Source organism: Bubalus bubalis, chromosome 11 (assembly GCF_019923935.1).
Source record: "Bubalus bubalis isolate 160015118507 breed Murrah chromosome 11, NDDB_SH_1, whole genome shotgun sequence".
Classification (NCBI taxonomy): Eukaryota; Metazoa; Chordata; class Mammalia; order Artiodactyla; family Bovidae; genus Bubalus; species Bubalus bubalis.
Window position 1 is genome coordinate 67,343,404 of NC_059167.1, and position 15,333 is coordinate 67,358,736.

At 48.9% G+C, this 15,333-nt stretch overlaps 1 protein-coding gene and 1 long non-coding RNA gene across 6 annotated transcripts; one reads left to right on the forward strand and one right to left on the reverse strand.

The window, feature by feature from the left end:
* Positions 1-1,540: 1,540 nt before the first annotated feature.
* On the reverse strand, positions 1,541-4,622 carry INAFM2 (InaF motif containing 2). 4 transcript variants are annotated; one of them, XM_044925220.1, is made up of 3 exons: positions 3,556-4,622; positions 2,748-2,852; positions 1,541-1,854 (listed from the first exon to the last, which is right to left on the reverse strand). In XM_044925220.1, the coding sequence occupies exon 1, from the start codon at positions 4,160-4,162 to the stop codon at positions 3,704-3,706; it is 459 nt and encodes a 152-aa protein (XP_044781155.1). In that variant the 5' UTR covers positions 4,163-4,622; the 3' UTR covers positions 1,541-1,854; positions 2,748-2,852; positions 3,556-3,703. The 4 variants fall into 4 exon arrangements, 3 of the variants coding, with proteins under 3 accessions (XP_044781155.1, XP_025151705.1, XP_044781154.1); XM_025295920.2 differs by lacking the exon at positions 2,748-2,852; XM_044925219.1 differs by having other exon boundaries at positions 1,541-2,852.
* Positions 4,623-4,831: 209 nt separating this feature from the next.
* On the forward strand, positions 4,832-9,077 carry LOC123328109. 2 transcript variants are annotated; one of them, XR_006542884.1, is made up of 3 exons: positions 4,832-4,911; positions 5,792-5,935; positions 7,379-9,077. It is a non-coding gene; the product is annotated as an uncharacterized LOC123328109 (long non-coding RNA). The 2 variants fall into 2 exon arrangements; XR_006542883.1 differs by lacking the exon at positions 4,832-4,911 and adding an exon at positions 4,944-5,403.
* Positions 9,078-15,333: the final 6,256 nt, after the last annotated feature.

Genomic DNA, 15,333 nt, shown 5'->3' on the forward strand with positions numbered 1-15,333 from the left:
GCAAGAACACACTATCTTAGGACTCCCTAGTGAAAAGCAAAAAACAAGGTAGACAGAAAAAATTCCAAAGCTGTGGTCTCATATGTGTGGAAATCTAGAGCTGTTAGGAAGAAAAATATTTCTTATACTGGAAGCTTCAGAGAAACCCTTCCTCAGCACAATGGGGGACAGAAACGATACCCACACAAGCCCAGTCTAAATGGCTCGGCAAACCCCTCAGCCCTCATTCTCCAAAATACACTTTCATAAGAGGTGGTTATTTCATCAAATTCAGGCTGTCAGGAAATAAATCATACAGTCACTTGTAATATAAGCAAATACCTAGAAATGGTCCAGGTAGTCCTGGTGCAAAGCAGTTCAAAGGAAAGTAATCTTGCCCAGACTTCTTCCTGGCTCAAAACCTGATGGGCAATTTTGCAGCTAATTTCTAAACCTTGAAAATAAACCGATTCTGATCGCTGCTCCCAGCACCAGGCCCTGCTCTGGTGGAGCAGTGCCCTTCACTTTGGTCAGCAGGTTCCCGCTGCACACACTGCTATATGTGCCCAATGTGTGGAGCCGTGTGCAACTGCAGAAGCCACATGTTCCTGGCTCCAGAAAGGAGGGGCTGGCTAGAACCTTGGAAACTCTTTCACTCCCCTTCTGCTCTGCCTTACCAAGCCCTCTCACAGAAAGCCATTGTGTAGGTTCAAGAAAGAAAGAAAAGAAGGGCGGACTTTTCCTGGCTCCCCTGCGGACTACAAGGTGATGGAAAAGCACAGCAGCCACCCCCAACAGCTCTGGAGAAGTGCAGGCCTCAGGGGGCTCCGCCGACACCGGCTTCTCACTCTGGTTTGCGCAGGGCAGCATTGTCTAATAATGAGCTGAGCTCAATTGCTTGCTGTGTATTTTGCAGCACAACTAATCCCTCATATTTGTGCTTTTCACCCACAAGTCTTTTATTGTTTGCTCTAGGGAAGAAAAAGCCTCACCTTTGAAGCAACCCACACCTTCTCTCTGCCCTGTGGCTCTCTAGCCTCCTCCTCCGTTGTAGACAACGCTCTGACCAACCACTGCAGACGCATCCATTTGTCTCCCCCCGTATTAGCGCTTCTTGAGCTTTCTAGGGGCCAATGGTCTAAAGGTGAGAACAGTGATTCTAGCAGGCAGCTGATCCTCTAGGTCTCAGCCAGCTCAGTGTGTATAATAATTCTTAAATGCATGCTTAGTGGCCCCTTAGCTTCCTCAGTTAGGCATCTGCTCAGAGGCCTTTAAAAGAACTTTTTCCAACCATTTTGAAGTTAGCCAAAGGTAGCTGAACTAGATATCACTGTTCTTCCCATCCCGAGATTGCTTCCGGACTAAGATGGATTCCTGCCACCCTTCACTGATCAATTTGGTCAAACCATCAGGCACAGAGAACATTAGAGCAATTTCTTTTCTCTCCTACACTTATTTATCATCACCCATCCACCACACCTTAGACCATTGCCTCTTCCAACCTCTAACTCCTTCCCCAAGAAGTATGAAAAGAGAAACGATCAACTTACACAGGCTGATGTAGAGTTCTTAGAATGTATTTTTGTTCACCTGAAAAATAAAACTTTTAAAAAATATACAGGACTTTTTGAGTACAGGTATATCTTAAATGGCTGAATTATAAATAATGTCTCTGGTCACGCTCACAGCTGGGGCTGGAGCTGATGTCCCAATTCCAGTGAAGGCGTTAGAGTCTGGAGGCCAACAGCTGAACCCACAAGTGGTCTCTCTAGACGCCGATCCATCCCAAAGTGGATTCAACAGTCCAGAATGCAGGGGTCAGAATGGGGACAGGGGACTGGACTCCCAGATGTTCTCCTGCCAGTTCAAAGGATTCTTGGAATAAGAGATTGATTTACAAATTATTAAAATATAGGACTAAAAATTCACACAATAAATATAAATTACAGGCTATTATTGAAGTTATAAAGTGGCATTCTATGTTTCTTCCCCCAGGCCCTCACCAAAAATTTAAAAAGGTCTCGAAGGCTTCCTGACGACCAAAGTCAAGTGCTCGGAAATCTCCTTCAGCCAAGACACCTTGGGGGTGCTACCAGCCTGCCCCTAGGCAATGACAGCTCAGCTGCTTTTATCTTGCCCACAGCAGGACATGGCTGAAGTCGAGGCTGTGGTCCTGTAAACCTGGATCAGAGCTAACTGGAGTATAGGCCAGAAAACTGGAGAGACAAATTGTTTCAGGACTCAGGTGGATAAACTGTTGTCGTTGTTTTAAAGTGCCTCATTTCCCAAAAAGGAAACATGAAGGGGTTTGATATCTTGTCACTACCCACACTCAATTGCCTAAAAGCAAGTGGCAGAAGGAAATGGAATCCAAATTGAGGATGTAGAATTCTTGTGGCCCCAGAGCTAGCTTTACATCTGTCATTTCACTTGCTGTTTCTCATCTCAATGAAAGTATAGGCTGCATATAAGTAGGGCTTATCAGGAGAGGTAAAGACTAGCCAGTTTAACTTTCCATGGGTGGTCTATTATCTGGCTATCAAAACACAATCCTGAGCTTGAAGCCCATCTTTCAGCCCTTCGAGTTCCACAGTACAACTCAAAACCAGAGGATGTGCTCAAAGCTCTGGATTCCATTCTAATCACAGGGCTACCCTGTCACTACAGGCTCAGGGCGAGAGGGAAGGTGAAGGTGATTACAGAACAAGACCTGACCTCGAAGAGCGGGGAAAAAAAAAGAGAAAACACTTGTGAACCATTCTACTTACAAAAGCTTGCTCTTCCTAACCTCTGTGAGAAGGCCAAGGGTTGAAGCACAGAGACATTGCTCTTTCCCTTCCTTTCTTCCCTGGCGGGTATCCAGATACTTAGGGCTGGAAAAGAAAGCCTCTTAGGTGGGGGCACTAGGGTGGGAAGAGGAGGGGACGGGTACATTCCTCACCCTCCCCAAACTGCTTCTACTTCCTCAAAGGTTTTCCATCGTCCTTTCAACAGGTTTGAGAACGATTATACTCTTTTGTGTCATAAACCTATCTTTCTGAAATAGGAGGGGGAAAAGGTAAAAAAGTGGGTAATGAAAAAGTGTTTATGCCCTTCTGGCTAGCTGCACTTTGGGGGCCAGCAAATAGCCCTTGCTTAACCCCATCAGTCAGTAGCTACCCAGGGTGTGGGAGGATACATGTAGTTCTATGTAATTATAGCTTCTAGTGCATATGTCAACAACTATATACAGGGATCTATAAATTAAATGCATCTGTGGCCACTGCAACTAGGTTGACGTACCTGAGCTCCACTACTTTCCGTGCCTGCCTCCTTGCAAGAGCTTCGGCTTGTTAAAGAAGAGCCCCTACAGCTCCCTCCTTTCTTTAAGTCTTGGGGGAAAGCCCAAGTCACCCCTCCACGTAGGATACATAAGAGCTAGCGGCGCAGAAGGGTTCAGTGCTGGGATCTCCCCACCCCTCCCCCACCCCCCTTATGGCTCAGGGCCCTGGCGCAGCACCGTCCGTAGGAAGACCAAACCCGGAGCCCCCGGGGAATAGTGGTCCCTTGGCTGAAGATGAGCTGCAGGGCCCTCACCCCTGGGGCGAGCCGGCGATCATCGGAGGAAGAGAGGCGTTCACTCCCGTGGGGGTCACTTCCGCGGGCTCCCCGCCCGGTCCTGCTGCAAAGTCCTGCCTCCGGGCTTGGGGAGGATGGTTTCCGGCCGCCCCTGCCACCGAGGGGTTCAACGACTCCCCGGCGCCGCCGCTGCTGCCTCCTCGTCCTCCTCGGCCCCCCGCGGCTGCTCCAGCGGCCCGGCCTGGGGGCTGTCGGCAGAGGGTTCCGGAGACACGGGCCGCGCCGCCTGCAGCGGGGGCGCGTCGCGCGGCGCCTCGCGGCGGGACAATCCCGTGCTGTTGGGCCCCGCCGCCGCCCCCGAAGTCCCGGACGGGCCGGTGGCGTTGGAGCCGCCGGGGGGCGGGCCGGCGGCTCCCCCCGAAGTCCCGGCGCCCACCGGCTGCCAGATGAGGCTGTAGTAGACGGCGAGCACGATGGCGGCCAGCGACACGGAGAGCACGTAGGCGAACACGGTGGCGAGCCGGACCCACTTCTTGTTGGTCTTGGCCGCCATCTTCGCCTTCTTGTCCCCGGTGTAGGTGGCCGGCTTGCCCCGCTCGGCCGGGGTCGCGTCGCGCTCCTTCATGGGGGGGCCCCGGCCTTTGCCCCGGTGCTCCACGGCCCCGGTTGGAGGGGGCCTGGCGGCCTGCAAGGACTGGGCAAGGGGCGGCCCGGCGCCCTCGGTTCCCGGCCGCTCGGCTCTCCGCAGCCGCTCCTCACGCCGCCAGCCCGCAGCCCGCCACTGCGTCGCTGCAGCCGCCGCCGGGGCCTGGACCAGTCACCGCCGCCAGCGCCGCCGCCGCCGCCGGCCGGTCAGTTGCTTCCTCGCTGCCGCCACAGCCACAGCCGCCACAGTCGCCCGACTCCAAGTCCCCATCCGCCGCCGCCGCCGCCTGCCCGGCCGCCGGCCGCCCGGTCTCCAGTGGCCGCGCGGACAGCGCTCTCCGCTCCAGCCGGGCTCCCCCGCCTCGCGCGCCGGCAACAGGGGGCGGGGGAAAGCGCTGCTGGGGGCTGCCTCTTAAAAGGGCAACGGCGGGGGTCCGGAAGTGCCGCGCGGGGAGGAGGCTGACTGCTGGCGGGCGCCGGGAGCCCCCCCCGCCGGGACGCCCCGTTAAGAGAGGGTTAACACAGGCTGTCTCTTAAAAGGGCAACGTCGCCGCAGCCCCGCACGGGCTGACGCGGCGAGGGTGGGAGCCTCCGGCGCTTCTTTAAAAGGGGAACAGCGTCTTTTGGGGCGGAGTGGTGAACTGGAAGCCCGGCGGGGAGGGGCGGTCGGAGCGCGGAGCTGTCAACTCTGGCGCCTCCCCTCTGTGTTCAGACTGCCCGAAGTGACAGGTTATTTAGCAGCAGCGGCTTCCGCTCCCAGGCCTCAGTTTACCTCCAGAGGCGGGGGGTGATTTCACGTTGGTGCTCTCGACTCGCGCCCCGTCCCACGTACTCTCCGGGCGGGTCTTTCAGACCCCTTTACTCCTAGCGAGCCTTGCCCACGTCTGGCGTAGGCAGCCCAGGAACCTGGAGAATGCACTGAGGTTGCAGCTGGTCGGTTCCTTTCCTAGCCCTCACTCCCACTCGCAGCCGCATCCCGCCTGGGCTTCAGGCGCTCTCCCGATTCTCTGTCCTCTTAGATTCTGGAGTCGGGAGAGTACACGTGCTGAGCTGGTTCTCCAGACTCTCCTCCCACCTTAGTCCTGAAGTTTGCAACAGGTCCCAGATCCCGCTTTAGGGGGATTCTGGCTCCCGGGTTTAGGCTTGATCCATGGACTCAAGAGGCTCCACTGAACCGGTGGAGCGGCTTACAGGACTTTCCCCTCCTCTGACCCAATTCAGGTCTCAGCCTGGGCGGTGTTCCCTTGCCACCCTTCCCATGTGGGGCTTGTCATCCCTCCTTTAGGTGCTGAGGACCCCTTTCCAAGCTCGGACTCTCAGTAGCCACTTCTCTCTTTTGTCTTCTCTCGGCCCCGCCTGCATTCCCTGTCTGTGAGATTTTCTAAAATTTCTGGTTCTCTCCTCCTTGAGTTCTGCTTCCTTAGTTCCCAGAGCTGTGTCTATGGACCGCCTGGGTATCTCAATGGGTGTGGGGAAACTGCCTTGGAGTGGTGGGGGTCGGGTGGGGAGAAGACAGTTCTCATGGGGTTCTGTGGGTGAATCTTTCCTCCTGGCTCCTGGCTTCAAATTCTGTGGAGCTGAACCATCTTTATCTTTTCCATTTCTCCAGCTTCTTAGTTTCAAGACACCATGCCCCCTTACGAAGAAGTCCCACCTCAACGCTGCTTCCCTGCCTCCTCAGCAGCACTGAAGTCAAGTGGCTGCCAGAGTTGAGTGTGCTGATGAGTGTCTGGAACTGCAGCACCATAGCCAGGTGATTCCTGAAGCTCAGGTGTGAGTCTGCCACTAGCAATGGCCAGCCGGACTTATTTCCAAGAACAGCAGTCCCTTTTACTTTTCTGAGAAATTTTAAGGACATTGAACGTGTGGAGTGCTTATTGCCTTCTGCAGGCTGATGGGGAAAAGACAACCACTCCTTCCCCATTCTGCTCCCACGGTGGCCAGAGCCCATCATGCAGGATGACCTGTTAAGTCAAAACCCCTGGATTGTCTCTGGATGTTGAACTCTCTTCTCTCCCTTACTCTCTGACCTTCCTGGTAGGACTGTTCGTATCAGCTATACCAAGGTGAATTATTAGTAAAGATTCCAAGTGAGTCCATCCAACCCAAAGCCTCCTTCCAACTGCTTCCTTGAATGCACTCAGTTTCTTCTGTTGCAAATTAAACTTCTTTCTTCTTGCTTGGCTCCCAGTGAAGTAGGAAAACAGCCTGTCACTTTTTTCCATACCGAAGAATAAATATACTTGCAGCCCCTATTCAAATCCTCTCACCCTATTCTCCAAACTAAACAGTGCCAGCTTCTTTAACCTGTCATCAATAAGCTCTATTTATTATCTGGATTTACACAGTGTCTTTTACCCTAGGAACCCAAAATGCTTTCAGGTATAATTGAGCCTGATATCCGCGGTGCCTGAGCCATTAAGAAACCATTAGTGTATTCCTATTGCAGGCAACTAAATGGCCCCCTAGTGGCCTGAAAGTGAATATGCTTCTTTAAGAGCCTCTCTTGGACTAAGGGTAGGCAGAGTCAGAGCAGAGAATCAAAGCAGCGTGGGGACAGAATAGGCCCCAAAGGTCCTCTTTTGTAAATAACCCTAGAAACTTGCCCACAGCATCCTATGGAGCACCCTCCAGCATCAGCTAAAAGACCCTCCATGTTGGTGTACCTTATTGTCTGCTCCCTAAGGCAGCCCTTTCAAGGTTTGGAAAGTTCTGACCAATTGTAGCAGCAGCGACATCCACATCTTTCTTATATGCTCAGCATTATGCTAGGGTTTCCCAGGTGGCTCAGTGGTAAAGAACCCACCTGCCAATGTAAGAGCTTCAGGAGACTCGGGTTCTATCCCTGGGTCCGGAAGATCCCTTGGAGGGGGAAATGGCAACCCACTCCAGTATTTTTGCCTGGAAAGTTCCGTGGACAGAGGAGTCTGGTAGGCTACAGTCCATGGGGTCACAAAGAGTTGGACACAACTGACATGCACGCAGCCGGCACTATGCTAAGCACTCACATTCTTTGTCTCATTTGTCTCACAATAATCTATCAGGTAGTTATTATTTATCTTCATTTTAGAGATGAATAAATTGCCTCCAAAAAAGTTCAACAACTTACCCAAAGTCTCATAACTAGAGAGAATTCAAACCTGAGTCTTTTTGACTCTAGGACCTTAGATCCTGATCTCTGCTCTCTGCCTCATAGGTAGAGCTGAAAGTTGTCTCTGTAATGGACGTTGGGAGTACCGCCCACATCACCCTCAGGATCAAGGCACTCATTCCTCCATCTGCTAGGGATGTTGACCTCTGATGGCTCACAGCTGCCACTGTCTCTGGACATTGCCTGTAGGCACTGAAGGAAGCTGCATCTTTCTCTTGGCTCACAAGACCAACAAACAGAGCCAAGTTGCAACAAACCTGGGAAAAGAAGGAGGAGGGCTCCATCTCCAAAATGCTGCAGAAGTAGCCAGTATGTATTGACAGGAGCCAGGAGAGAATGTATAGGCTGAATCAAGGGGGAGCTGAATACTATTAATAAGTTGAATGAGGGGGAGTTTACTGATTTAGGAGCACTCTCCCGTGAAACAGGATTTCATATCCTGACAAGGATCCTGGGAGACAGGCCACCAACTGAAATGGAAATGCCAGAAGTATCATGGCAGAAGGTGGAAGGACGGTTCAAAAAACCCAGAGAAGTGGTCATGCTTTAGTAGATATTCTGTGTAAGGCCAGAAATCCACTTCAGTTCTTCAGGAGGGCCCAGAGGATACTCTTGTTATCAGAGCAGAGGAGTGCACTTACTGAGAAGCTGAATTTTGGCTGTCCTCTGCAGGTCAGGGCTGACAGCAAGAGACCGAAACAGAACTGGCTCCCTAATAACAGTGGGGATGACAGGACCACAAAATGATGGAAACCGGAGATTGGCACACCATTGTAAGGAGCAGCAAGTTGGACTGGCAATGGGGGGTCCTGATGGTAGAGCCATGCAGATGGTTAATAGGATGTAACATTACTGGGGCAAATCAGTGCAGAGTTCCCTTTTCACAATTTTGCAAGTCTCTTAAATGTGGTTTTATAGACAACAGCTGGATTCTCATATCAGCTGTGGTTGGCTATATGTTATTTTGGTTAAAATACGTGAAGAAAATCTGGCCTCACAAAGATATGTAGTTGGAAAAGGAGCATTTTAATAGTCTTTTCAACTAATTGTGGGTATTTTTCTTTGATACTACACCAAAACTCAACAAGTGGTATTTTCTTAAATGGTAGTTATAATGTAGAATATGAAACTCTTTCAATGAACTTTTGTACTCAATCGCATTAAAGTCTATTGATCTATCTTGCATTCTTTTATTTTTTTTTTCAGCATTCACCAGCTTTATTTTTATTTTAGAAGATAATATATACTCTTGGTAAAAAAAAATATCTTGCATTCTGAATGACTTTTCTACCTATGCAAGATTTTGTTACATCCTTTGGTCATTTGGAAAATATTAGGTCATTGAATTATACAGATCTTTCATGTATTGATACAATTCATTATATAATACTAAAAATCAAATTTGTTATTATCATCAGAAGTATTGGGAATCTGTCAACTTGATGATAGTGCATACAAGTTTCTTAACATTCTGATTTTCATTTGAAAGCTCAAATTGTATCATTGACAACAGATACTATCAGTTGTTTTCCTCAGAGTTATAGACTTACTTGGCTTGAATTTGAGAAAATATCTGCCAAATAACCAAGTCCAATAACCACAGTTTATCTGTCAGTTATTTTTTCAAGTGAAAGTGATGTTTCATGAAAAAAAATGGCTAGTTTAGGTTATTCTCAATTGTGCAAGTACTTTTTTTGAGAGAACCATTCTATTTCTGTGTGCAATACAGTACTTTCTATTTAATTACAGAGAAAATTAAAAAGACATGTATTTAAAGGTTATGATTTAATAAAATTTAACAAATTTCATTGCTTCATTAAGGACATTCTTAACTAAAACTGACCGTTTTCTTCTCTTCCTTCCTTCCCTTTCCTCCCTCCCTGGCCACTACCAGAACAGTTTAGTTCCACTGCCTTGGTTTGATAAGGTGCTGGACATTTTATGCAACATTGCTTTTGTACAACCAGTGCAAATGTCAACACAGTTAAAAAGATAAATAATGTCTTATATGCAAATATTTTGACCTTGTGAAATACCTGAAATGGTTTCAGGAACTCCCAGGAATTTACAGACCACACACAGAATTGCTGAGTTGTACAATGAAAAGAAATCAAGAATGAAAGACCAGGAGACTGGTGATAGTTGTCCCAATAAAAAATCACAATACCAGGCTTCCCTGGTCGCTCAGTGGTAAAGAATCCACCAGCCCAAGCAGGAGACACAGGTTGAATCCCTGATCCTGGAGGATCCCACATGCTGTGGAGCAACTAAACCCATGAACCACAACTACTGAGCCTGTGCTCTAGAGCCTGGGAAACAGTGACTACTGAGCCCACGGGCCTCAACTACAGAAGCCCATGCCTGAGAGCCTGTGCTCCACACCAAGGGAAGTGGCTGCAAAGAGAAGCCCACACATCACAATGAGAGAGTAGCCACTGCTCTACACAACTAGAGAAAAGCCTGCACAGCAACCAAGAGGCAGCACAGCCAAAATAAATAAATGCAACTTAAATAAATAAATCAAGAAAAGAATTAGAAATATCAACTTAAAAAAAAAAAGGCACAATACCTTGTCTGGTTTCCAGACCTGATTCCATTTTCAGATCCAAAACCCTTTGACTGAAGAAGAGATTGGGTCCCAGGAGGATGTGGCAATACAGTAATGATAATTCTACTCCTTCCCCAGAGGGACCTATGGCCGTTTACTTGGGTAACTGTACGGGGGAAAGTGGAATAGCCAAACTTTTTAAGGTCATACAGTGTCTGAGTTGACACTGATATCTGGAGACCTGAATTATCTTCATGGCTGCCTGGTAGAATAGCCCTACATAAAAATATGTGCAGGCCCACAGGCTGTAGCAAATGGTTTGATGAGTTGGTTAGAGGCCTGGAAAGAGAAACAATGGAAAACTGGGAACAAGAAGAGGCACGTGGATGTATCTACAGGAGTGGACACAAAGTGTGAAGACCCACACATTGTATGTTAATGGCCACCGGAGGGGACCCACCATGGAGGAGAGGCTAAATAGTCAAGTAGATATAATGGTTTGGCTAGCTGACATTAGTCAGTCTCTGTCACTGACCACTTGTGCTGACCCAATGGGTGCACGGATAAAGTGGCCATGTGGCATAGGTGGAGGCTACACATATTGTATGGTGGCAGGGATAGGCCTAACAGAATGGGCTCTCATTCACCAAGGCTGACTTTTTATTGTTCCTGCCAAATCTCCAACCTGCCAACATCTGACGGCCAACCAGCTACTTGGTGATGAATTGACTACATTGTACCGGTTTTAATGTAGAAGCGTTGGTGATTTAACCCGACTTGAATTGGCATGTATTCTGGATCGTTTTCTCTTTCTTGCTAAAGGCCTCAAGTAGCACTGCTCTCTGAGAGCTTAAAGAGTGTTTGATTCATAGACATGGGATCTCACACAATATTACATCAGACCAAGAGTCCTGCTTCACAGCAAAACAATGGGCACATAGTCACAGAATCTTCTGGTCTTATCACATTCTTTGCTACCTATATACTGGTGAAAAGAGCTGATAGAGTGAAGGAACAGTCTTTCAAAGGTGCAGCTGAAGCACCATTTTAGAGATTGTGGGACATCATGCTCCAGGATGAAGTATGCACCCTGTTTACTAATTATAATATGGCCCAGCAGTAGGATACAGAAGCCTAATAAACATGGGGTTGAAGTTGGAGCAGCCCCACTCACCATCACTCCCAATGATACTTTGGGAGAATTTATGGTTCCTATTCCTACAGTTCTAGGATCTCTGGGTTCAGAGAATCTAGTTCCTAGAGGTGGAACATTTCCATGAGGGCACAGGAAAAAAAACTCATGAACTTTAAGTGTGGCTGCTTCCTGCCTCTTAGTTTCCTTGTGTCAAGAGACTGGCAGGCAAGAAAAAGGTGTCACTTCCTGCTGGGGGTACTTGACCCTGATGCTTGGGAAGACAATGGCTGCTGCTCTATCATGGGGCCAGGGAAGGATATGTTTGGCACTCAGGCGATCCTCTAGGGTGTCTCTTGATACTCTTTTGCCCAATTTTGATAGGTTTGGCAGCATGGCTTAAAAGGGGCACAGTGATTAGGAGCTCAGACTCCTGAGCCAGGTGGTCCACTTAGATCATGAGAGATACCAACTGAAGGGAAAGAGAATCTAGATGGGGTAATGGAGGGATGCTGAATATCAGCCTGACACCAAGACAAGCTTCAGTAGTGAGGACTATAGTTCATCCTACTTGCCTCCCTGTAAGTTCCCCAGAGGAAACAATCACCAGAATTCTGGAGTGCCTCTTCCCAGGCAGAGGGTGCTTAACATATGATGCAAATATTTCTGAGCTGTGCAAAGGGGAATACTGTCCTGGTTGTTAGGGTGCACCACCCAGATCTTGCCTCTGGGACCAAGAAGCTTATCCCCAAGTTGGTAGGAGTGTTGCTGCTGATGGCTCACAGCTGAGTCTCTCCCTAGGCATTTCCTTCATCTGCCAAAATGAGCTGTCTTTCCTGACTTCATGAAGGATCATCTACCAGGTCAGTGTTGCAGGAGGGCGTTCAACCTCAGTCGGGACCAACTCTGAAAGGTCCTCCCCACCTTCAAGCTCCCTGTGGAGGAGTCCTTGATTGTGACTGCATCCTTGATCATTTTCTTCCTCTGCTCAATCTTGATTCCTTCACTCCCTCAGATATGTTGTTTCTGAGAGCACTAAATAACTAAATAACTCCCAATAAACTTCCTACAAGCAAATCTTCATTTCATAATATTTCATGAGAAACCTGATCTAAGACAGTCACCTAAACCACCTAAAATTCCAATCTTTGGGATCCAAAGGTGAACAGGTCTCATCCGTTTGAAGGTGGACCTCACCATCATTTTCTGTGCTATGGCTCCCTCCGCCAGCCCTCACAGAACGTTGGGTGCATCCTACATCCTGGCCAGCTTCCACCAAATGTCCTCCAGCTTGCTTTCCCCCATGATAAAGCCACAGAGACTGAAGTTCCGGAGTACAGTCAATGTGGTCTGACATGCCAAGAATGAGGATGGGATTGAGTCTTCCTTGGTTCTAGAGCCCTGGCTACACTTTGGAACCAAGGCTGAAGCTCTTTAGAAATCCAAACTCCTCACTTCCCCTTCCCCACCCACACATCCCAGGTCCTGATTCAGAAGGTCTGGGTACAGCAAGGAATAGGCACTGTTTCCAGAGCTTCCCAGGCGATTCTGATTGATATCAAAATGGAGAGTCACTGGGCTCAGTATTCCACTTTAATTCAGCAGCCTAAGAGTCTGTCCGCTTTTTTGGCAGCCTTTTCATTTGACTCATATGGAACTGGCTGTCAGCGAAAACCCTCAGTTTTATTCACACATGCTTCTGCTAAGCCGCTACTTCCCACCCCCACCCCCACCCCCACCAGTCCTTGTACAGTCGGTGCCTTGGAGCCAAGCCCAGATCTCTCAGTTAAGCCCTGTTCATTTTACCTTGTGAGGTTCAGGCTATTGCTCCAGCAGGTTAGGATGTTTGGAGATCCTGAGTGTGTCTCTCAACACCCTCCCTGTCCTCACTGGCTTCCTGCTACTTGCAAAGTTGAAGGGCTGGTTCACTGTGGCTTTGCCCAGGTCCTGATAAAAAGATGGATCAGGACAGGAGTCAGGATGGAAGCAATCAATCAGTTCTGAGGGCATTCCTTATGCACAAGTCACTATGCCTGCCTGGAGAAGAATGTGTCTAACTTATTTCCATCACACTTAAGAAAACAGGTCCATTTCACAGACAGATAAACTGTGGCAGAGAAAACGAGAAATGTGTCCAAGAACAGCCTATAGGAGGAAGAGGCAATCCTTCTCCTGCTGTCTTCAGCTCTCATCTCTAGGTTTGTCATCTGTCAGAGGAAAGTGACAAGGTTGGCCCTTCTGAATGGAAAGATTTTTGGAGCTGGAATGAATCTTGGAAATGATCAAAAGCTTAAAGATCAGAGAGCTCAGGTAGCTTGCCACGATCTCATAGCAAACCTTTTCTCCAGTTGAAATTGAAATCAACGTTTCTTGAGGATGGATCCAGGCTTCCCCCAGCTATACCTCCATGTAAGTCTGATCCAAAATGACACTTCAAAGGGAAACACACATGGGACTGCTTCTTCTCCACTGTGAAGTCCCAGGTTTCTTCTGTGATTCCAGGAGGGATTGGCATGGGAGGACAGGCAATACCTTCCTCCTGGGTTTCTGCAGAGAACTCTTGATCACCTGCTTTCTTCCCTAAGGGATTAGAAGCTCAGCACCTGCTACCCAGCCTTGTCCCTGCCTCCATTCACACTCAGCTCTCAGCATGCCTTTGGTGGCTGGGTCTGGAGCCACAGCTGGATGTACAGCCAGACTAATGGACAGCCCCTGGTCCTTACTCTCATGCCTGTCTCATCAACTGTGGGTGCTGTGATGATGCTAAGGTGGTGGGAGGTTGCTGCTTGTCCATGATGTGAGCCCTTGTGCTTATGACGTCAGGAGCACAGGCTGCTTGGGGGACAGTCTGCTTCAGGTCTACAACCAGGAGCACCCCTAACTCAATCTGCCCTGGGAAGGGTAGGGTCATACCTTGGGATCAGCCCCTAATCCACACAAACTGCCGAAAAAGAATCCAAAGAGCAAGTCAGTGAAGATGCTTGTGGAAAGGATAGCAATATATACTGAGGAGAGACTAATGAGAAACTGATTTTCTCCTGTCTGTGTCTGCTAACAAGTCATAATATTAACAACAACAATGATAATACTATTGTGCTCATGTGCAGGCCCTGTATGAAGTACTTTACATCCACTATATAATTTAATTCTTATAGAGTCCTGTGAGGCATAACGATCCCCATTTTACAGGTGAGACAGCTGAGGCACAGGAATAAAGATATCACAAGACAAACCAGCTAGTAGGTGGGTGGGTTCATAGAGCAGCGATCCCAGCCTGGCTCCCCGTGCCTGACTAGGAAACCGATCTTCAAGGATCCAACATCTGAGCCATTTTCATTTCAAAAGTAAGCTGGCCACTGGCCCAAGACTCACCACAGGCCTCCGGGCTCCTGAACCCCACTGCTTCATCAGGTAAGTCATGGCAGCAGGTGAGAAATCCACCTAATCTGACTCATTTATCTGGTAAGGGGGCCACCCAAAGACCTAAGTTCAACTTCCACCACTAAACTTCTCTGATGAACAGGTTGAAAACCCAAAAAGCATGGGGTCCTCATGCAGAGCTGCCAGGTGAGCAAGTGACCTCAGGACCTGCCTATGGGGCTCCAGGCCACCTGGATCTCCCTGGGAGATAGCACCCTGTTGCAGCTAACTTCTCACAGCCTTCTACCACCCAAAGCCCGGCCATGCCAAACTCTCCAGCATACCCATCGCCACAACTGACATAGACCCTCCGGAGACTTCCCTGAGGATCTGCCCTGCTCAGATTCCCAGCCTTTCCCCAGGAGGCCCGTGCTTCCTAGTGCGCCCAGCAGGGGGCATCCTCACCCTTCCTACTTCTGCCCTGGGGGTGAGATTGGGAGCCCGAGGGAGGCACTCTCAACTCAGCTCAGCCCAGGAGTCAGTTTCCCAGACTGGGTATTCATGTGACCTCTCTGATTTTCTCTATATCCACTCTACCATTGTTTACACAATGTTTTTTGTCATTCATATTTTAAAATACCTAAATGTATTTTTGAAGGAAAATAAGCCCTCTTTGGGCTTCCCTGGTGATGCAGACGGTAAAGAATCTGCCTGCAATGCAGGAGACCTGGGTTCAGTCCCTGGGTCAGGAAGATCCCCTGGAGAAGGAAATGGCAACTTGCTGCAATATTCTTGCCTGGAAAATTCCATGGACAGAAGGGCCTGGCGGGCTACAGTCCATGGGGTTGCAAAGAGTCAAATATGACTGAGTATCTAACACTTTCACTTTCAAACCCTCTTTGATGAACGTCTTCCCCCCTCCCTTAGCTGCATGGGTCTCCTGCATTCTGGGGGCTGCTT

Bases quoted from the DNA above. Each gene is read 5' to 3' on its own strand.
- INAFM2 (XM_025295920.2), bottom strand. From the start codon at position 4,162: ATGAAGGAGCGCGACGCGACCCCGGCCGAGCGGGGCAAGCCGGCCACC.